This window comes from Balearica regulorum, chromosome 8, assembly GCF_011004875.1.
Source record: "Balearica regulorum gibbericeps isolate bBalReg1 chromosome 8, bBalReg1.pri, whole genome shotgun sequence".
NCBI lineage: Eukaryota > Metazoa > Chordata > Aves > Gruiformes > Gruidae > Balearica > Balearica regulorum.
In genome coordinates, this window is record NC_046191.1 from 32,051,173 (window position 1) to 32,069,614 (window position 18,442).

Genomic DNA, 18,442 nt, shown 5'->3' on the forward strand with positions numbered 1-18,442 from the left:
CTGCAGATGACTGCAGCCCAAGCTCATAAAGAGAACTGGGAATAGAGCCTCAGACTCTCAGACCAGTTCTGTTAGTCCTTTGCCTTAAGGAGGAGGGCATCCTCCTCCTTACGCTAGCATTACAAGCTCAATCCCAGTGTAACGAAGGAATAAATAGACAAAAGTATAATGATATGAAAGGGCAACTTCACAAAACATTGTGCCAAATGAAGATGTGGAGCAATTAGTCGCTGCTAGTCTTCGTCATCTTAAAACTGAGAAGAGACAGAAAAGTTTTTGTGAGAAATCTTTCTGTGTGTATTTGAAGTTTAGACAGAAGAGAGCTGCATTTCTGAGGTGACCATGCAATGGTTGAATAACTGGTGAAATAATGACGCTGCAAAAATGAGCAGGGAAGAAAGGACTTTTAGCTGGGCTGCCTTAACTCCTCCACTACCAGTTTCTCTCTATCTGCATAAATGTAGATGAACCAACTGTTTTAAAACGCTGACCTTAAAAGATTGTGCCCCTTCAATCAAAGTGTGAGAACTGAGAAACACCTGAGACTTCTACAGAAGTCTTCCAGAATGAACAAAGGTCAGACTTCATGCACAGAGTCTTTCAAAAGTTGCAGGAGAGTCCGTTTTTAAGTGATCTTCATACGTTGTAAGAAAGCGTTGGGATTTTTGCTTTCCTAGTCTTACTCTTCTCAAGGTCACCTTTCAAGAGTACGGGAGTGTCTGCTGTCCCACCTAGTTTCCTAGATACTTCTCTCAGCTCATTGTTTGAGTCACTTCTCAAAGATTTGCATTACATCTGGTCAGGTGAGTAGACCTTTCGGAAGGTTCTTTCAAACAGCTCTTAGGATCAAGAGGCACGGTTCACATCTCTCTGTTCAGGTGAATGTGTTTGTCTCATCTGGCTGAAAACTTGTATCCATATCATTTGTGCTGCTTTGGGAATCTACAAGTACTCTCTGTAAATCAAATTAATATCGTGGGGCAGTCGTCTTACAGTAAATATTTTATGTATCCTGCTAGGTACAGAAGACAATGCTTATAGGCAAAGTGTCGCTACCAATAAGATTTCTAATGTAATATCACAGAAACTTCAGAGCACATCCTTTTTATTAGACAAGTATCAAGCTTAAATCCACCTAGTCCACTTCTGTTCGCTTTAAAGAGATGATTTTCACTGCCAATTTTATATGTTAATGTTCAAACTGTAGTTAACATGGATTGAAAAGTTTAGCAGTTTGAGATTTGACTGTCTCACTTGCATTTCACAAAGATGTGAACTCTAGTTACTAGTTAAATGTGGCATTACCCTGGTAAATTGTGGCTTTCAGCATTCTGTAAACATAGAATAAAAAGTGCTTGAATTACAGGGCTTGAACACCGCTTAGAAATTCTAGTGATGACAAACCAGTAGGTAGTTTCCTGTAGTCTTATGATGAGGCTATAACCAACTTCATTAAAGGTTTGACTGCTTTAATAATTTAAATTGTGGCTCTCTTTTCAAAGACTCCTCAGTAGCTCCATTAACTTCTGCATCTGCTGTGTCTCTTCGTGGTTGCTCCTTTGCTGTCTGCCAGTCCGTGACGCACCTCTTGCAGTGTTTCTTCACTGTTAATGGAGGAGGGTAGAGCGGAGGTAATTTCGTGCTGCAGTCTGTGTGTGTGAGCATGTCCTGGTACCAATTCCTGATCGGGATGACGCAGAGTTGATGTTTGTCAGTGCTAGAAAGGCACAAACCGGAACGCTGTTTGAAACCCAGGATGAATCTCAACAGGACAGGCAGAGTAAGTTATTTCATTATCTTGAGGGTACATGGAGGAAAAAGTTAGTAAATGTAACTTCAGTGTTAATAGAGAATCACATAATGCGTGCTTGGAGTCCATAAGATCGCAAGGTAACTCAGGCTGGAGGTGACCTCAGGAGGTCCCTGTCCAACCTCCTGCTGAAAGCAGGGGCAGCTCTGGGGTCAGACCAGGTTGTTCATGGCTTGATCCACTCAGGTCTAGAAAGCCTCCAAGGACAGAGACAGCTCAGACTTTTGGGGCAGCCTGTACTACTCCATGACTGTCCTCATGGTGGAAAAGATCCAGTCTCAACCTCTCATATTTCAACTTACACCCATTGTCTCTCGTGCCACTGCGGAGAGCCTGGCTCTGTCTTCTCAGTTCCCTCCCCACAGGCAGGAGGCTGCTGTGGGTGCCCTGAAGCCTTCCCTGCCCCGGGCTGACCGAACCCCACTCCTGTTCCTCCAGCCCTGAATGCAAGTGCTACAGCCCCAACGGCCCTGGGGGCCTCCACTGACCTCGCTCCATTTGATCCACATCTTTCTTGATTTGTCTTGATATCTGAACAAGACCAGTCAGTCTTGGAAAGTGTTCCCTCCAGCTTTTTTATGTTCTGAAATGATTAATGCTACTTTCATACGTTGTTTACTCTTGAATTTAAACAGGGAAGGAGTGGTGGAGAGATCAAATGCTATGTTGGCCTTTTGGGAGCCACCTCTTAGCACAGTGTTTTCTTTGGGAGAACATAAAAGGAAGACGTTCCTTCTTCTTTTCTCTCTTTTTCCTCCATACAGCGTGTTTCTAGCATTTGATAACTAGAACTGCTGCCAATATTTAGTATGAGCAACACTTATCCCTCTTCGAGGGTGAGGGTAATGGTTTAAAAAGGCAAGTTAGATTGATGATTACTACTTACTACTGATCAACAAGCTTTTTGCGGTGACCTATGAAGTAAAAAGAATTACAATTTTAAGTGTTAAACAGTTCCTGTCTGAGCTTTCTGCTGAAGGGATCTATCTTACTGAGACCCCAAAACACGCACCGTACCCCTTGGGTCTCTGGGTTCTCCTACTGTCATGGAGATTGGGTGATTTGGTTTATTGAGCATCTTCCTGCCACCCAGGGACAATCTGTGCTAAGTCACAAATTGACTGGGTGTACTATCATAGCTCTGATATTTTTTTATTTTTTTTAAAGCCTGGATTCCAAAGGAAGCAAGGCTTGTGTGATCTATTGCTTATCACTTTCTCAAATGACTTTGACAAATTTTAACTGTCTTCTACAGGGGGATAGAAGTTTCGAAGTTGATTGTTGCCATTGACTTTATGAAAGTTAGCTGGTTGGAAGAGCGATCCAAATGAGCACGCCTGTTGAGAAAGAAGCAGGCAGAGCTCAGCTGGTGTAATTCAGCAAACGCAGAGCTTTGCATCAGCCGTGGCACGTGCTCTTTTCTGTGCATGGAGTTTGAGTTTGCTCCTCTGGACAGAGTTTGAGTGCAGTTGGTGCAGTATGTTAAAAGCGTGGATAGATAACACACCCTTAGTAACGAGGAGTTGAATGCCTATGCAGTTTAGCAGGTGGTGGGCATGTTTTTCTGCTGGAAGGTGACTATGTGTGAATGTGTGCTGGAGGGAAGAGGGCTGCAATAGTCCGAGAACTTGACCCTTCTTGCTTAGTATTTAGCAAAAGCTTGACCGTATAAACAAAGGGTGTGTTTTAACCTTGAACTGCTTCCCACAGATGTGTCCCACTCTTTCTTTCACCCTTTCCTGCTCGACCCTGATTTGATGGTCTAAGTTTATGGCCAGGTCTTCAGTGAACTGGACTGGGGAACTATGCTAGGTTAAAACTGCTATTGGTTTGTTTGTTTGTTTGTTTTACCCACGGAGTTTAGCCTGAGTTGGTTTCCTGATCCCATTCATCATGTTACCACACATGGGCTGACAAAAGGGGTGAGGTTGTGTGCAGCAGAAATGAGGCACTAATAGTAAGGGCAGGGTGGGACTGTTTCTTCTAGTGATAGTGCTCGTTATCCTTAAAGTGCTCACTGACCCATGACACTAGTAAATAATGCCACATTTCCTAGAATATACAACCCCTGAATGCCCTCGCATAGCTGGCATCGCTGTCGCAATTACTGCACTTTCTTTGTGCTCTGCTTTGAGGTTACTTGCAAAATTGTTCTAGTGACCTAGAAGTGCAGGTTAGTGTAAGTAAAGTTACAGCTGTATTTATTTATTTATCTTCAATGGCAGGGATGATTCTTGTAGCCATTAGTTCTTGTTCTAACCTGCATATTCCTATGGAGTTTGATCCTTATTGAAAAGGAGAAGGATCTATTGTGGCAGTGAAACCAGGTGGTGCTTATGTGAAGTTTTGATGGGGCACTTAACTGCACCAAAGCATTTTGAGAAGGCTGCCCCCTTCCCTGAATATAGGAGTTTGGAGGCATTTTGCTGAGTTTTTTTCATATCAGTGCATGGTAGGAAGATACATTTGCTGGGTGAATGCTTAGCTATTTTATTTGAGTACTCAATATAAAGTATATCGTGATATTCAAGCTACTCGAAAATCTCTTCTGTCCTAAGAGTCCGTCTTCCATATAGCGGATTCATAACAAGTAACCCTAGCCTCTTCCAGTGAGATGGTTTTTGCCTCCAAATAAGCTGATCTGGGCATGGAATTGTATCACTAACTTTACCTCAAGCAACTTAAAAGCTTTATTTAAATCAATCTATATGGAACGTGAAGCTACCCTGCTTTTAAATTTGCCACATTGGCTATTGCACACATTTTCAGAAGTCGTGGTGCTTCCCACTTGAGAAGAAAAGGCTGGCTGCAGTCACTGCTCAGGATCACTTGGGTGATGGGAGAAGACAGTGACTTGACGGATAGATGCCTTGGTGTCTTCCCTGCCCTGTTCAGCCGGCAAAAATCAGTGTGGAAGAGGAGTAATTGCAGTTCAAGTGCATGGTGGCTGGGGAGGGAGGAGAGGATAGTTTGCTAGTGTCTGATTTTGTTTGATGAGGAGCTGCTGGGAGTTGTAGAGTTTTTTAAGGGTCCTTCTTCACTGCCGTTGGATCTTCACAGCAGCAGCGGAGATCCACTAGTAGGAGCAGACTCCTTGGGGTAAGGAGTGGTGGAAGAGCAGTGAAGGAATGCAGCTATAATGGATAAGGAGTATACGTGGGAGGATGTAAGTTACTGCTTTTGTTACTTTGAACTTGAGGCTTGTCCTCATCTCCCTTGAAAACTGCACAGCTGCTGTCAACCAGGAGAGGAATAAAACAACAGATTTGTTTCTTTAAAATCATAATCATTAGCAGAATTGTATACCTTGGTCCTGTACTTTTTGTTGTATTACTAGGGAGGTCATGGATTTCAGTGGTGTTTGGTGCTCAGGGAGGGATATGGCACCTGAACTCCATTTCTCCATCTTCCTGCAGCAAAAAGAACAGAGGGCTAATATTATTTATTGTGGAGTGACACATGGAATCATGGAGCTGACTCGTGGGCTGTAGTTTCTCACTATTTCACCCAGGAGGGAGGGCAGGTGGGTTGTTTTTTGTTTTTTTTTTTTTTTTTTTTTTGCATGTGCCTCTTGAGCACTCGTGTTGTTGCATGCAGTATCTTGTTGAATGTAGCTTTACAGTTGTACTGGTTTAATCATCAGTTTCCAGTGATGCAGCCGTACTCAGAGTCCTGCCTTTAGGCCATGTTTCTACACTTGTCTGGCCACTGCTTTTCTTCCCATTTGAATATAAGAAAAACTTCTGATCGTAAGCTTGGGGACTTCCTAGACAACCAAATGAGGGGGAGATGGCTTGAGCAGTGTTTTGATACCGTGTATTTCAATTCCTCTGAGATAAATCAGCAGCTACCCATTCAGATCAATGTAATGCTGTGAGTTGAGGTGGAATAAGAGCTTTTGGAGTAACGTTAGGCCTGCTTTCTCTTCTTTCTGTATTCTGGTAGGACTTTTCTCGGATTATTCACACTGGCTTCTGCACTCAAGGGATTATCATAAGGAACCAGAAGGCTGAGGAGTCTCTTGGGATTGTTACAGAGCCGTGGGCGACAGACTGAATTTCACTGATGGGACTCAAATCAGAGATACCCTTGAGGTACTTCGGAGTCCTGCTAGAGTTAATTTTCTCTTCCAGCTTTAGGCGGGGAAAAAAAAAAAAGTCATTTTTCTGAAAGTGCTTATGATGTCTCTAACACATCAGCAGTCTATTTCTCATATTTTAATTTCATTGTCTGTGGTGTTGAAAGTATCCTCTAGTGCTCAGCTATATTGAACATTTTTCTGCTTCATCTAATATTGGTATGTGTAAGCTGATTTTTATTTTATTTCCTTCCCTTTGCGCTCTGAAGCATTGTCTGTTTTGAATCTGCGGGCCCCACTTGTCATATGGCTGAATTATCTCAGAGAGCTGCTCTCTAGCTGTTAGGAAGTGAGAAATTAATTCTGAATGTATTTCCAGTGAAACCTTTAAGATTGATTCTGCCAAATAAACTTGGGGAAAATTTCTTGAATTAAAGAACCTCAGGCAGAGATTAGAGTTTTTGTTTGGATGCAGTAAACCAGACCTTTTGGGCATCGAGAGTCTTTATTCCAGGCTGGCTTTGGTGTTTCTTGGAGCCTTGATTTAATGATGCCTTGATAGTTGTTCCTGTTTGATCAGGCTACAGCAAAGGGCAGTTTGTTTGGAGGCAGCCTGTTCTAGGGCCCCCTGGACTCCCCAGTGGTCTGTGCTATGTTATTTATCGCAGTTTGACTTCCCTACACGTGTTGTCAGGAATAGAAAGAAATGAATTTTTGATAAATCCGTTGGGAAGGCCATTTCCCCCCCACCTTTTGTTTTATGATAATCCTATAAATTCTGCTACTGTATTTTCTGTTGCAATGGAAGTCTCCTGGTATTTGCTTTGCCATGTCCTGTCTTGGTCTCACCGTGATTTGAAGAAAGCATGTGGATTTTGCTATGTGTCAAACAGCTGCAACTGTGTGATAATCTTTTTTTAAACCAGAGTTTCCTATAGCCAGCAAAGAACCTTTGACAGACTCCAGCTTCAGTTCCTTCTGCAGTCAGTACTGGTTTTGGCAGTGCCTTTGAGCCTTCGTACTCTTAATTTGAGGTAGACCTGAGCCTTTAAGAGGGGTCTCTAGGGTAGTCTTTCCAGACTAGCCTAATAATAACAACTAAAACTAGAAATGCTAATCATCTGCACCTAGGAAGAGGGGGAGAAAGAAGGATGGGATGAGACTTTTGTCTGTTGAATAGATGCTAGTTGTCTGTCTTGAAGTAGTGCCAGTACTTGTTGAGGACAATGCCATGCAAAACTTCTGAGCGTAGAGGCTTGATATAGCCAGCTATTCTCCAGAAAAAGCCAATCTGCTAGTGGGTCTGGTTTTTGTGAATGGCAATAAGACTAGTGCCCAAAGGGTTTAAGCCACACTTTTTAATATTAAAGAAAAACCCCAAACCACCAAGAATGTATAAAAACATGAAAGCCAGAGCAGGTCTTAGAGCTCCAACGTCCAGCTGCAGTCACTAGTGAAATAGAGGAAATGTTATTTCAATATGAAGAGAATGGTTAGGTTTCTATATGGGTTAATGATTATAAATTAGATTATTAAAAGATGCGGAGTGAGTTTGCAATAAAAATCTAGAAGGTGTTTCAGTTTCACTTAATACCATCAATATGCACAAAGTTGAACATATATCTTATATCTTTAACTAGAAAAGAAGTGATAGACTGCCTAATATGCATTGTGAACCTTCATTTGAATTAATACAGAAGGCCTTAATTTAGGGGCATGTCACATAGATTACTCTAGGGCATGAACCTCTGGCAGATTTTCCACCCGGTGTGTATGTACCCATACTATTTTATTTTAGATATTTATTTTGTTTTGAGGTAAGCTGTAGGACTTACGGGGCTTGGGGCAAAGACAGTTTTAGGGGACTGTGGCTTGCCAGGTAGGTGTGCAGTCCAGCTTCAGCCGAAGTACTCATCTTCTCCTGGTCTTTTGATATCAAAGACTAAAATAACCTCTAAAGCTTGAAGCTATCTGGGAAGATACTTCCAGTATCTTTCTAATGAAGGTGTCAAATGCTTGCTGATGCTGCTTGTGCAACTACAGACTATTTTGGTAGCTTCCATCATAGATGGCTAGACAGAAGTGAGGGCTAAAAAAAGTGATGTGTCTATCTGTAACTTTGTTATATACTGAGAGTTTTGGGATAGTCTCTCAAAATCAGGTAAACTTCTGCATGCTTTGCTTTAAAGATGGCTATAAAGTTGTATTTTATATCATGTGTAAGTGATTCTGGTAATTCCTGAAATAATTCTCTGAGGACCACCGAACTAGAAACTGCTATGCTGGAGTGGCCCAAGAGTCCTTAGGAATGACAGATCAGAAAGATGTGAAGATCTTTGGGCCTTTAAGGACTCAGCTGCAGGAAATTTTATTTGTATGGTTGAAAGTGCTGTTGAACATATGGATTTCAGATTTTGGGGTTAGAGCAGCATGATTCATGTAGTTTCCATGCTTTATTGTAAAATGCTGAAATACAGTGCCAAAATTATTCTATTTTAAAATTTGTTTTGGACATGCTGATATACTATACAAAACATTTGATGACGAGATCCAAGCTGTTGTGGTTGCAAAGTGAAATGCCAGGGCTGAGTTGGCTTGTGCAACCTGAGTAATGCACGAGTGTTGAGTTAATAACCGGTAATTGTGTAGTCACATGCTGAATCTTTTCCCAGCATCGTCCCTCCTTGCTTAATATGTGGTCAAGATTCATAAAATGTCTTCTCAGTCTAACCAGGTGAGGATGATCCCTGCCTCCTCACCACCTTATGAAGGTAGTGGTGGTTTGAGCAAGGCTGGTGATGTTTGCTGAGGGATTTGGTGGGAGGAAGGAGCCGGAGTGGGTGAACCCAAGGCATACCGCAGTTCTTTAAGGCAAGATGTAGTGCCATGCGGAAATGGTTTAGCAAGGTGGCTGGGATGGGCTGCTTTGGGGTATGGAGGTGTCTGCCTCTGGAGGACTTTGAAAACAAGCAAGGCAAATGTTTGTTAGGAATAACATCAGAGTGAGGGAATGGGCTACATAAGCTTTCGAGGTCCTTTCCAGCCTTAAGATTTGATCTTCAGGCTGGATGTGTTAGTCCATTGCTAGGCAGCCTGTTCCTCAGCTGTTGCAGAAGGTAGAATGAATGTAATGAGAACAAGTCTGACCTGACTCTTGACAGGGAGACTGCAGTCTGGAAAACTGCGTTTGGGTTTATGTTCAGTAAAGATGTGCTAAACCCAAAAAATTTTCCATACGTTATTCCTAACTCAGATACTGATTTGTAGTTGGCTGAAAATCATGCGAACTTCTTTTAAAACAGTCCTTTTTAGTTCTGCAGCTAAGGTATTGAGATTTAAATTTGAAATAAAATTATCTTTTTAAAAATGTTTAATCCCCAAAAGCAGGATTAACCTTGGAAGTTATAAACTTGCTCAGACACTTGCCCCATACCAATTCATTAGTTTTTAAAACAGGAAAGGTAGGTTACTGGTTAACTGCCAGTACCTGATAGCGCTCCGCGGGGCAATGGCCGCAGCGTCTGTGTTGGGAGGCAGTTTGGACCTGCTGTGAGCAGAGCTGCAGAGGTCAGCTGGACTCGGCTGAGTGAGCTGCACCACTTCAGCCAAGTTGGTTTTCCTCCAGGCTCGTTTGTGTTCAACAGGGCTCAAAAGCTTCAAGCTGCACCCTTCCTAGAGAGGAGCCGTTCTCGTAGTAGCGTATGCATGCTGCTTCGCTCCTGAGCTAATAAAATGTGCTAGATCTGAGCTGGTTGGATTGATCGTAGGCTTTTCCTTCAGCTGAACACAGAGTAACTTTTATATGTTCCAGGAGTACATGTGTTTTGGTGGTGGACTCTCAGGTTTTGTAGCTGATAGCCCATCTGGATGCGCTGCTCCTGAACTTTAGAGACCCAACAGGAGAGGAGTATGGGAGAGTTGTGTGCTGATAAACCAGAAGCTGAATCTGAGCTTCAGTAACAAGCTCTCCTTCCCATAGCTCCGTGCAGCTCAAACGGGTATCCTTGGTACCTTGCGTCACATTCATGCTTTTGTTGAAATACTTAGTAAATATTGCTGGTTGTGTTGTTTGAGGCGAGAACGTAAAGATCATGCTCTCCCTTTCCATTAGAAATTACTGTATTTGATAGAGCTGCATTAAAGTTGTGGTGTTAGAGGATTCCGCCTCCTTCTTACTTCCATATTTTTTCAGGAAAAATTACTCAAATATTCTCTCGTTGGAAAGTAAGTATTTTTCAGAGCAGCGTTGCCTGTGTGTTTCTGATAGAGTACGGGGAGCAGGTAATGAGACTCCTGTAAACTATTGGCAATGATGCACTGAGTACCCATTTAATTATCATAAATGGACGATATAACTCTCCCTGACTGGTGTTCAGCCTTCGTGCCATTGCTGCGCTTTCAGAGCGCATTTAGTTTCAAGGTGGAGAATTGAAAATAATTTTTAAGGTGCAGCTTGCAATTAGGACCATACTCGGATGTAATCTGAGTTATTTGTCATGGCTTGTCTAAACCATGCAGTGTCCTTTCACACTGAAAAATCTCTTAATTATGAAAAGCTATTTTAAAACTGCTGGGTATGTCACATTTGTGCATAGATATGTGTTTTGTGTGATGTTTATGTAATTGTGAGTTTATAAAATGAATGGGGTAGGGCAAAAACCAGCTTCATACAGTTGTTGAATGACCACAATGAATAATTTAAATATCGATAATTTTGCTTTAGGCCTTACGTTTTTGAAGGTCTTGACTATCTGGGCATAGATCTCAGTATTAGTGCTTGGAGAGCACATGTTCAAAATGCGGAGCTCCACTGTCTCCGTTGTAGTTGACTTACTACAGGCACAGTATGAGGGGTTACTTGCGCTTTATTTTTGCTACCTCTGATGGTGATGTCTAATATATTTGCTCTTTCTCCATCTGCTGCTTAGCAAGGAAGACAGCGTCTTGAATTCCCAATAACTGAGTTGTCTTTAATGGTAATTCTTACGTCCGCGTGAGTGGTTTTCAGCTTGGCTCAGTGTGAGGATCAGAAGGGGGTCCACAGAGAACACTGAACCTCAGCGAGCTGTCTCGGTTTTACATCCCAAGCTATTAGTGGAGGCTAGAGGCAGCAGGAAACTGCTCGAGCTGACAGTCCGGACGTAGAGGGCTGCAGGTATTGCCCTCTTCGTGCAAAGCGGGGTGGACTTTCCAAGGGGAAACGCGTGTCACCTTTGTAACCAGGTCCTAGCTGCAGGCGCTCTGCTCTCCACCTCCACAGGCAGGCACGAGGGCAGATTTTATCCGTGTCGCAAGTGTGCGGCACTAAACTGACTGTGTAATTACCAGCCCTTGAATTGAATGCTGTACGCTTGCCTGGGAGATCCTGTACAATGTCCAGGGAGGGTAGGCATGTGCTGCCTGACCTTAGCTGATCTGGCTTCTGCGAGGCTGACCTAAACAGCATAACTTTCTGGAGCTGATGTGATGGTGTCTATCTGAACCAGATCTCGATGCTCAGATTTCTGCATTTTCCATAATTCTGGACATGGTTTTTATAATGCAAAAGCTGTTTAAAGAAGTTAAATAATATTCACTTATTTTAACATCTATTATCTGATGTTTCCAGTCCTTAAGTTTTTACCAAGTCAGGAACTGTGTATGTAACAAATGAGTACTGGTGTTACTATTTATCAAAACTGAAACTTGATATTCTGTGCACTCTAATCATGGTGGATTTGAAAGAGCAAAAGATAGTAATATTACAAGGGCATAATTTGTTGGGATTTTTTGTTTTGTTTTTTTTTTTGTTTGTTTCAGAAGTAATTCCGTTGCTTTTCCTTGCTCAGTCTCAAAACCTTGGGGGAATTGCTGTGGGAAGTAAGGTGGTTCAGATGCAAACTCTTACATCCCGCTTAGCACCGTAGTTGTAAGAACTAACAACTCTTCTGTGTGCTTACCAAAAGTTGTTTCGTGTGGGCAGTGAGCGAACAGAGCTTTATGATTTCTCTCTGAGATCTGTACCTTTTCAAGGGAGCAGGCTGTCAATGCTTGAGTGGATTGCAAGACAAGCTTGAAGAAGTTTTTGTGCCTTCGTACCTTTAAGATTAGTCAAGCTAGTTGTTAAAAACTGAAGCAATGGGTAGTGTAAAGTTTAAGGAGATACACAGATTATGTAGTCTACGTTAAACATTTTGCCATTGACTTGTTCTCATGTCAACTGCAAAGGTGATATTGGCTGACAACATACAGTAAATGTGTTTCTGTATGGATACTAAGGAAACAGAGTATTCCATAAGCGTATTTGTTGACTGTTTCCTATTAGAAACTTTCATTTAAAGGTATTCTTTAAAATATGAGGACATCCATGTCTTGAAGTGCCATGCATACTAAGTATCCATTTGTTCTTTCCTGAGTGTGCCTTTTTTATAGTTATTAAATAATTTTTAATCCTTTGTTAATTTGCTCTTAATTTTTCCGCATTGAAAGCACTTTCAGCACCCGCGGAGCTACGCTGTCGGCTCCTAGAAGGTAAACGGAGTAAAGGTGACTGGAATTCTTGTGCTTTTCTTTCATGGCCAACATCCATATGGAGGTTAGGTTTTTTTCCCTAATGGCTCCAGTAAAATTACAGATAAGTAGTAGGTCAAGATGAAAGTTAAAGAACAGCATAGTGAGTATTTTAAAAATACCTTTACAAACCAATGCCTATGGAAAACACAGTTGAGCTTTCCTGAGGTAGTCTTAATACTGTACATTTATTCCAAGCTATTTTTGTGTGAATTGATTGTAGTTTGCAGGTTAATCTCTTGACTTAAATTTTAAAACTCTAAGGAATAGACACAGGCATATTGCCGATCCTGAATGACTGCCTACAGACCAGATCCCGTTTCTGAGGCATTTAACTCATGTTTGCAGCGCTGCTCTTCCAACAAGGCTCAGACTCGCTCCTGTGCTTGACATGAGCTCTAGGCTGTAACGAGAGGGAGAGTGGAGACTTCGGTGGAGACAGTTTAACGCTACAAGCCTCAGCAGGGTAGGAGACTTGTATTTCCCTCCTGTAGATTAAATCAGAGAGTAAGCACGTATAAACTTCCCTTAAGGTAGCTTTTACCTGTTGGGCACATCTTTTTCAAATTTTGAGACAAAGGAACTGACTTCCATGAAACTGGAGGAGAAAAATGAGTTTGAATGAAGCTGACTGCGAGGGTACTTTTACTCTTATCCAGGGAGGAGGATTGTCAGTTCTGATCAAACTTGGAAAGAGTTGCTTTTGGTAGTTGGTTTTTGAGGATGATTATTATGACTTGCTTCTAATAGAGCCTGTACTAGGAGAAAGGGGGAAGGTGGGATTAAAAAAAAAATCCTATTCTGTGTCCTCATTTCTCACCATCCCTCTCAGCTGAGGTGGGGACAAGAAGGTAATAGAGCAGAATTCCCTGTGGAGAGGGTTTGGATTCAGGTGGTGATTGCTTTGGCTTTAGTATCTGCTTGCAGAGGTGGTTTTTCTACTTGCACGGTTACACTGATGCTGAATTAATTCTTTGTGTGGCTTTAGTTTACAGCTATAATCTGATAAAACCACTGGTCAAAGAAATTAGCTGTACCCTGACTTCAGCTGCCTGTAACAGGAATAATAAGCTTTAAACTAGTTAACATGTAAAATTGACAATAAGGTGGTACTGTTAAAGGTGTTTTTCATTGCTGTATCTGTGACTGCCCTTTCAGTGTAAAAGGCACATGGAGCATTTAACTCGATGACTCACCGCCCAAAGATCTCTTGCTACGTCATTAAGAGCTGACATCACCAAAACCTACCTTGCTCCCGAAGCAAGTGATTCTAGCACTTTATGAAAACTACGGTCATTTAAATTAGGTGGCAACACTTGCAAGTTTGAAACGTTAAGGACTTGTTCAATAAAGCTAAAACTACTTAAAAAAAGTTGTTAAACTGTACATATCTGATGTGCAAGTGAGTATGTAAAGTCTATACAGAAATAAATAAGTAAAATCAAGGTCAGACCCAGCTCTTTCTGGATTTGAGCCTTGCCACGTATTGGAATGATTAAAATAGAATAATAACAATTTGTTTTAAGTGTTAAGTGTATTTGACTTTCTTTTTAGTATGCTAGCATAGGAATTTACCTTCCCTATCCAAAATAAAAGACTTTGTACGTTTATTCTATATACATTCTATATCTTCTTATTCCCTTTCAGGAGAAGGAAAACCTTCTGGCTGTGCCTTTGAGCCTTTGGATCAGTCACCTCCTGCTGAGGCTTGCTAGGCTGCGGGCAGTTTTCATTGTACACTTTCTGCACGTACCTCTGGGGAAGAGAAGTGCAGGAATATAAATTCCTGCTTGAAGTGAAACTACTGTGACCATTTAATATGTTTTTTTAGTTTGTAGAGTATTCACAGAACAAGTGATTGGATTCTGATTGCTTTTATTCAGCCCAGCTGCCTGGACTCGTTACCCATTACCCATTTTAGTACTCTAAATCCTCAATTCCTTATCAGGGGGTTTATGCTACTGAGATTTGGTAAGGGAACTGATACAGCTGCTGATGCTTCAGGGCTGCCAGGGGAAAACCGAGTGGAGTTCCCCTTTAGGCATGGTGGAAAGCAGTGTGTTGTGTTCAGTGGTTGGTTTTTTGTGAGCTCGAGGTTTTTCCATGGTTTTTGTAGAACTGTTGTGCCATAGCAGATCATGCCTGGCTCATCCTCGCTGTGTAAATGAGAGGAGCGTGGTGTAAGTGAAGCTTGACTTTGACCTGTTGGACTTTCTCAAGTAACAGATGTTAGCTGGGTAACACAAGACTGCTGCTTTGAAAACTTGGGCTTAATTTTATTTGCTTTTCTGTGCTTGATAATGAAGCTTGTTAGCAAAACTGTGCTTCTGTGGAACTGATATTGCCCTCTTACAGATGTGGTATATGCAGAACTGAAAAGTTGTTACTAGGCATGCTTTGAATTATAACAGAACTGAAGAATACATATTGAAACAGAGATGAGCTGTTTGAAGGGCAACAGTAAAATAGATCCATCTTTAGAGACATGTGAATGGAGTTCGAAGTCAGGTGGCAATAAGAGGATTAGAAAACTTAATTTATGAGGGTCAATGTTTTAGCCTGTGAGAGAGAACTGATGGTTCAGAGTATGGATTTAAGCCTTTGGTTTTCCAAGTGGCTGTGTACAAGGGCAGTGATCCAGAGCTCTGCATGGCAGCTGGGTGTGCTGCGGGGAGGGCTTGGGTTGGCGTTTCAGGAAAAAAAACAACCTTCTGGACTATCAGTGAGCAATAGAATAGTTAACCAGGGAGGTTGTATGATCTTTTTTTTTGTAGGATTTTATGAGCGAATTAAGCAAACTTGTCCTGGTGTAAAAGCGTAAGTGGGACTATGTGATCTTTCGATGTACCTTTCGGCCTCTCGATGTGATGGTTTAAACACTTGAAAACGTATATGGTAGAGATGTCCTGATATTTGTGGGGCTTCCTTTCTGTAGTGTGTACCAGCTTAAGAGGAACAACTTGTTTTCTTTTTCTGCTTAGGGAAAACTTAATTGATCAAGAATGGTAAAAACTTGAAAATGGAAAATCAAAATGTGCCTGTCTTTGTCTTCCTTTGCTAAATCTGGTGGTTCATTCCAGGCTAAACGTAGTATCTGAGTTCCCCTGAGTTACAGCAAAACTGGACTTTAGATACTGCCAAGTTCTTAAGAGAAGAAGTTTCCTTTGCTGTTTGTGGGTACTTAAATTTTCATATATGTTATGCTTTCAGAACTTCAAAAGAAAGTCCTGATTACTGTCTTCTAAAGTTTTGAGACTTTTCAAGTATTTGAATAAAATGAAAATTCCTTTAGCTGTCAAACTATCTCACTGAATTGAGTGGAAAGCCTTTGTATTTGAGTTTTGAGTTGAACTAAAGCATGGGCTGTATTTATATTTGGTTAGGAAATGATAAAGAATAGCTATCACAATATATCAGGATGATATATCATCTAACAGAGATGCTTGAAATATAATTTTTGAACTATAGTTTATGTTTATTTGGCTTTGGACCAACAAACTCAGGGAAACTTGACTTGAAGACTGAACCGCTGAGGCCAGCTGGGCAAGGAGGCACTTGAGAATGTTCTTGAAATGATAAAATGTGTAAGCAAGTTGTACCAAGTTTGCTGGCAGGCAATATATTTTTGCATCAGAATGAGTCATTCTAATAAAATTCAATATGAGGCTGTGCAAGAAAATCTATGGATGAAAAGGCTTGTTAAAAGATGCTTGACGATATGAGGAGCCATCAGAAACTCTTGCTGTTATCAGTGAACTCCAATTTGTGCCCACTAGGAGTCTCTGAGCACCAGCAAAGGCTCTCCAGTAAAGCCTCTCCAAGGAACAGGCAACGCATCTTTTCTCTCGACATGGTATTAGTTTGCCCCTGATGCAGAACAAGTTTGCTAACCAGACTGCCCTCTCTTATCCTGGCTTAGCTATGGTAGATGCAGTCATTTTAAATAAGAGTTGGGTTTAGGTGGAAATGAGAAACAGAGCATGCAAAGGTTAGACCTGCTTTACTAATTCCTTTTGCCCCTAGGAAGTATTGAAATAACTTCTATACATTTTACTAAAAATTATAGTGATAATCCCCTCAGTGTAGCTTGTTGCAAGCTTATAAAATATAAAAGGCAGTTTACTTTACAGCTAGTGAAGAGATCGACACTGAAGGCGCTCGTTCTGTGAGCCTGTGAGTATTGTCTTCCAAAAAAGATGTTACAATTTTTTTTTTTTTGAAAGTTCAGGTCTGCCCACATTGTTAGGGCATTTACAGAGCATCTGTCAGCAGTTGCACTGGTGTAAGAGTTGAGGCTCTCCATCTAAATTCTCCAGGCAACAGCTGGTCAAAACTTCATGAAAAGAAAGCCTTTATAGTGGTGCTATTTCTATTTCCCCCTTAAAAGATTAGTACTTAATATAGTGGAAGGTAGTTCTGCACAAGTAATTTTCAGAGGAGCTGTTCTTGTCTTTTAAAGGGCAGAGCCTTTTTGCCTGGAGGGGAATTTTGGGCTCGTATTTGCCGGAGCAGCACTGCATGTCCTGCTCAGACTGAGCCTCTTGGTAGGATTCATGGCTTTGGCGAGGCAGAGCGTGTTCTCAGCTCAAAGAAAAAGTTTGCACAACTGGCAGGTGTTTAAAGCGTGAGCCAACCTGTATTAACTTGGCTGGCCGTTCAAAAAAGAGAGACTTCAGCACCTGAGCAACTCAGCTTTTCCCTCTGAGCAGTGGCATTTCTAGCTGCCAAGTCATAGCATTGCAGAATTTGCTCAGCTTTCTTTGCTTGACTAGACTTGCAGGTCAGCGTCGCAGAGGCTCCTGAGGCGCAGCAGGCAGAGGAGATTGTTGTCCTTCGTTGGCTCTTTGTAGCTGTGTGTGGGAAAAGATCTGCTCTTTCCCATCCTGCTAGCTGCAGCGATGGGGAGAGCATCGCTGAGGTGCCTTTTCTTATGTCCACGTGGATGAGGCACGCGTGTTTCTTTGGGCTTTCAGCTTTCTCGTGACACAATATCTAAAATTTTCCTTGCTTCTCTGTCGGTAATAATAGGTTATCTCGTCTTCCAGTGTACCCTGTTGTTAGGAGTTGAAAAAATGTATTAAAACCTTCTTGAAAGAAAGAAAATTAAAAAACCCATATCTTTTTCATAGTTTAAATTTGTGAAGCAGGTGAGGAATGTACAGATTTACTCTGGCTCCAGTTAAGATGTTCTTAACTTCTTAATTAAAGCCCTTAGAGCATCGTATTGCTTCTTGGATGGTACATGCTGGTGACTATGGTGAGTTGCTATAGGTAATTCTTACATTTAAGAAATATAAATTTTGTGAAGGGGCTTTGTGAATCTTCCTAGTGAAGCAATGGCACTATTATGATATCTTTTTAATCCTGATGTGGATCTCAAAACCTTCCCTATAATTTGTGACCAGTAGGTAGAACCCAGAACAACCTGAAAAACTGTTTTTACAGTCACCACAACTTCACATTGGGAAGAGAGAGTATATGCTTGTTTCTGAAGCCTCTTTAGGGATTAGGTGGTGCTTTCTCCTGGCTCTCAGTTCTTTCCCAAGCTGGCATCTGACTTTCATGTTAGTCACGGTGCGACCTTCATCTAGTTAGTGGTTTGGGGTTTTTTGCTGAGGGAGGCAGGTGGAAGTGGGTATTTCATAAGCTAGGAGGATTCCAGGTCTGGTATGGAAAGCTTGTGCTCTTTGCAAAGATATGTAAACATTTGAGTGTTACAAAAGGAAAGGGACGTGTTCCACCAAACCCCAGCCAAACGAGGCAGCCTTGTGTCCTGCCCCGTGTTAATTCTGTGTCGGTCAGGCAGACCAGCAGTGCTGCCCGTCTCTTTTATGTACCGCTTACACAGTGCTTAGCTGTAGCATCTCGATTGCCAGCTCCATCCAGCCATTGATGGCCATTCGTAAATATTTATTTAATGAGGACTGTGTCCTGGTGTTGCTCTGTTTGAGAAACTATTTGCCAGCTTCCACCAGCAGTGGGGATTTGCAGAGCAAAGGAGCGAT

At 41.7% G+C, this 18,442-nt stretch overlaps 1 protein-coding gene across 6 annotated transcripts in view; it reads left to right on the forward strand.

Annotated features, from left to right (window-relative positions):
- The window catches only part of SMG7 (SMG7 nonsense mediated mRNA decay factor), a 52,775-nt gene that overhangs the window by 2,308 nt on the left and 32,025 nt on the right, over window positions 1-18,442 (forward strand). Inside the window, exons 1-2 of one of the 6 annotated variants that reach the window (XM_075760529.1) lie at window positions 5,244-5,333; window positions 5,756-5,904. The exons of 4 other annotated variants lie outside the window; for them this stretch is intronic. In XM_075760529.1, coding sequence (XP_075616644.1) covers window positions 5,876-5,904 — 29 coding nt within the window. In that variant the 5' untranslated portion in view covers window positions 5,244-5,333; window positions 5,756-5,875. Of the gene's footprint in view, window positions 1-5,243; window positions 5,334-5,755; window positions 5,905-18,442 lie in introns of those variants that run through there. One more of the 6 variants, XM_075760528.1, reaches the window with a different exon arrangement.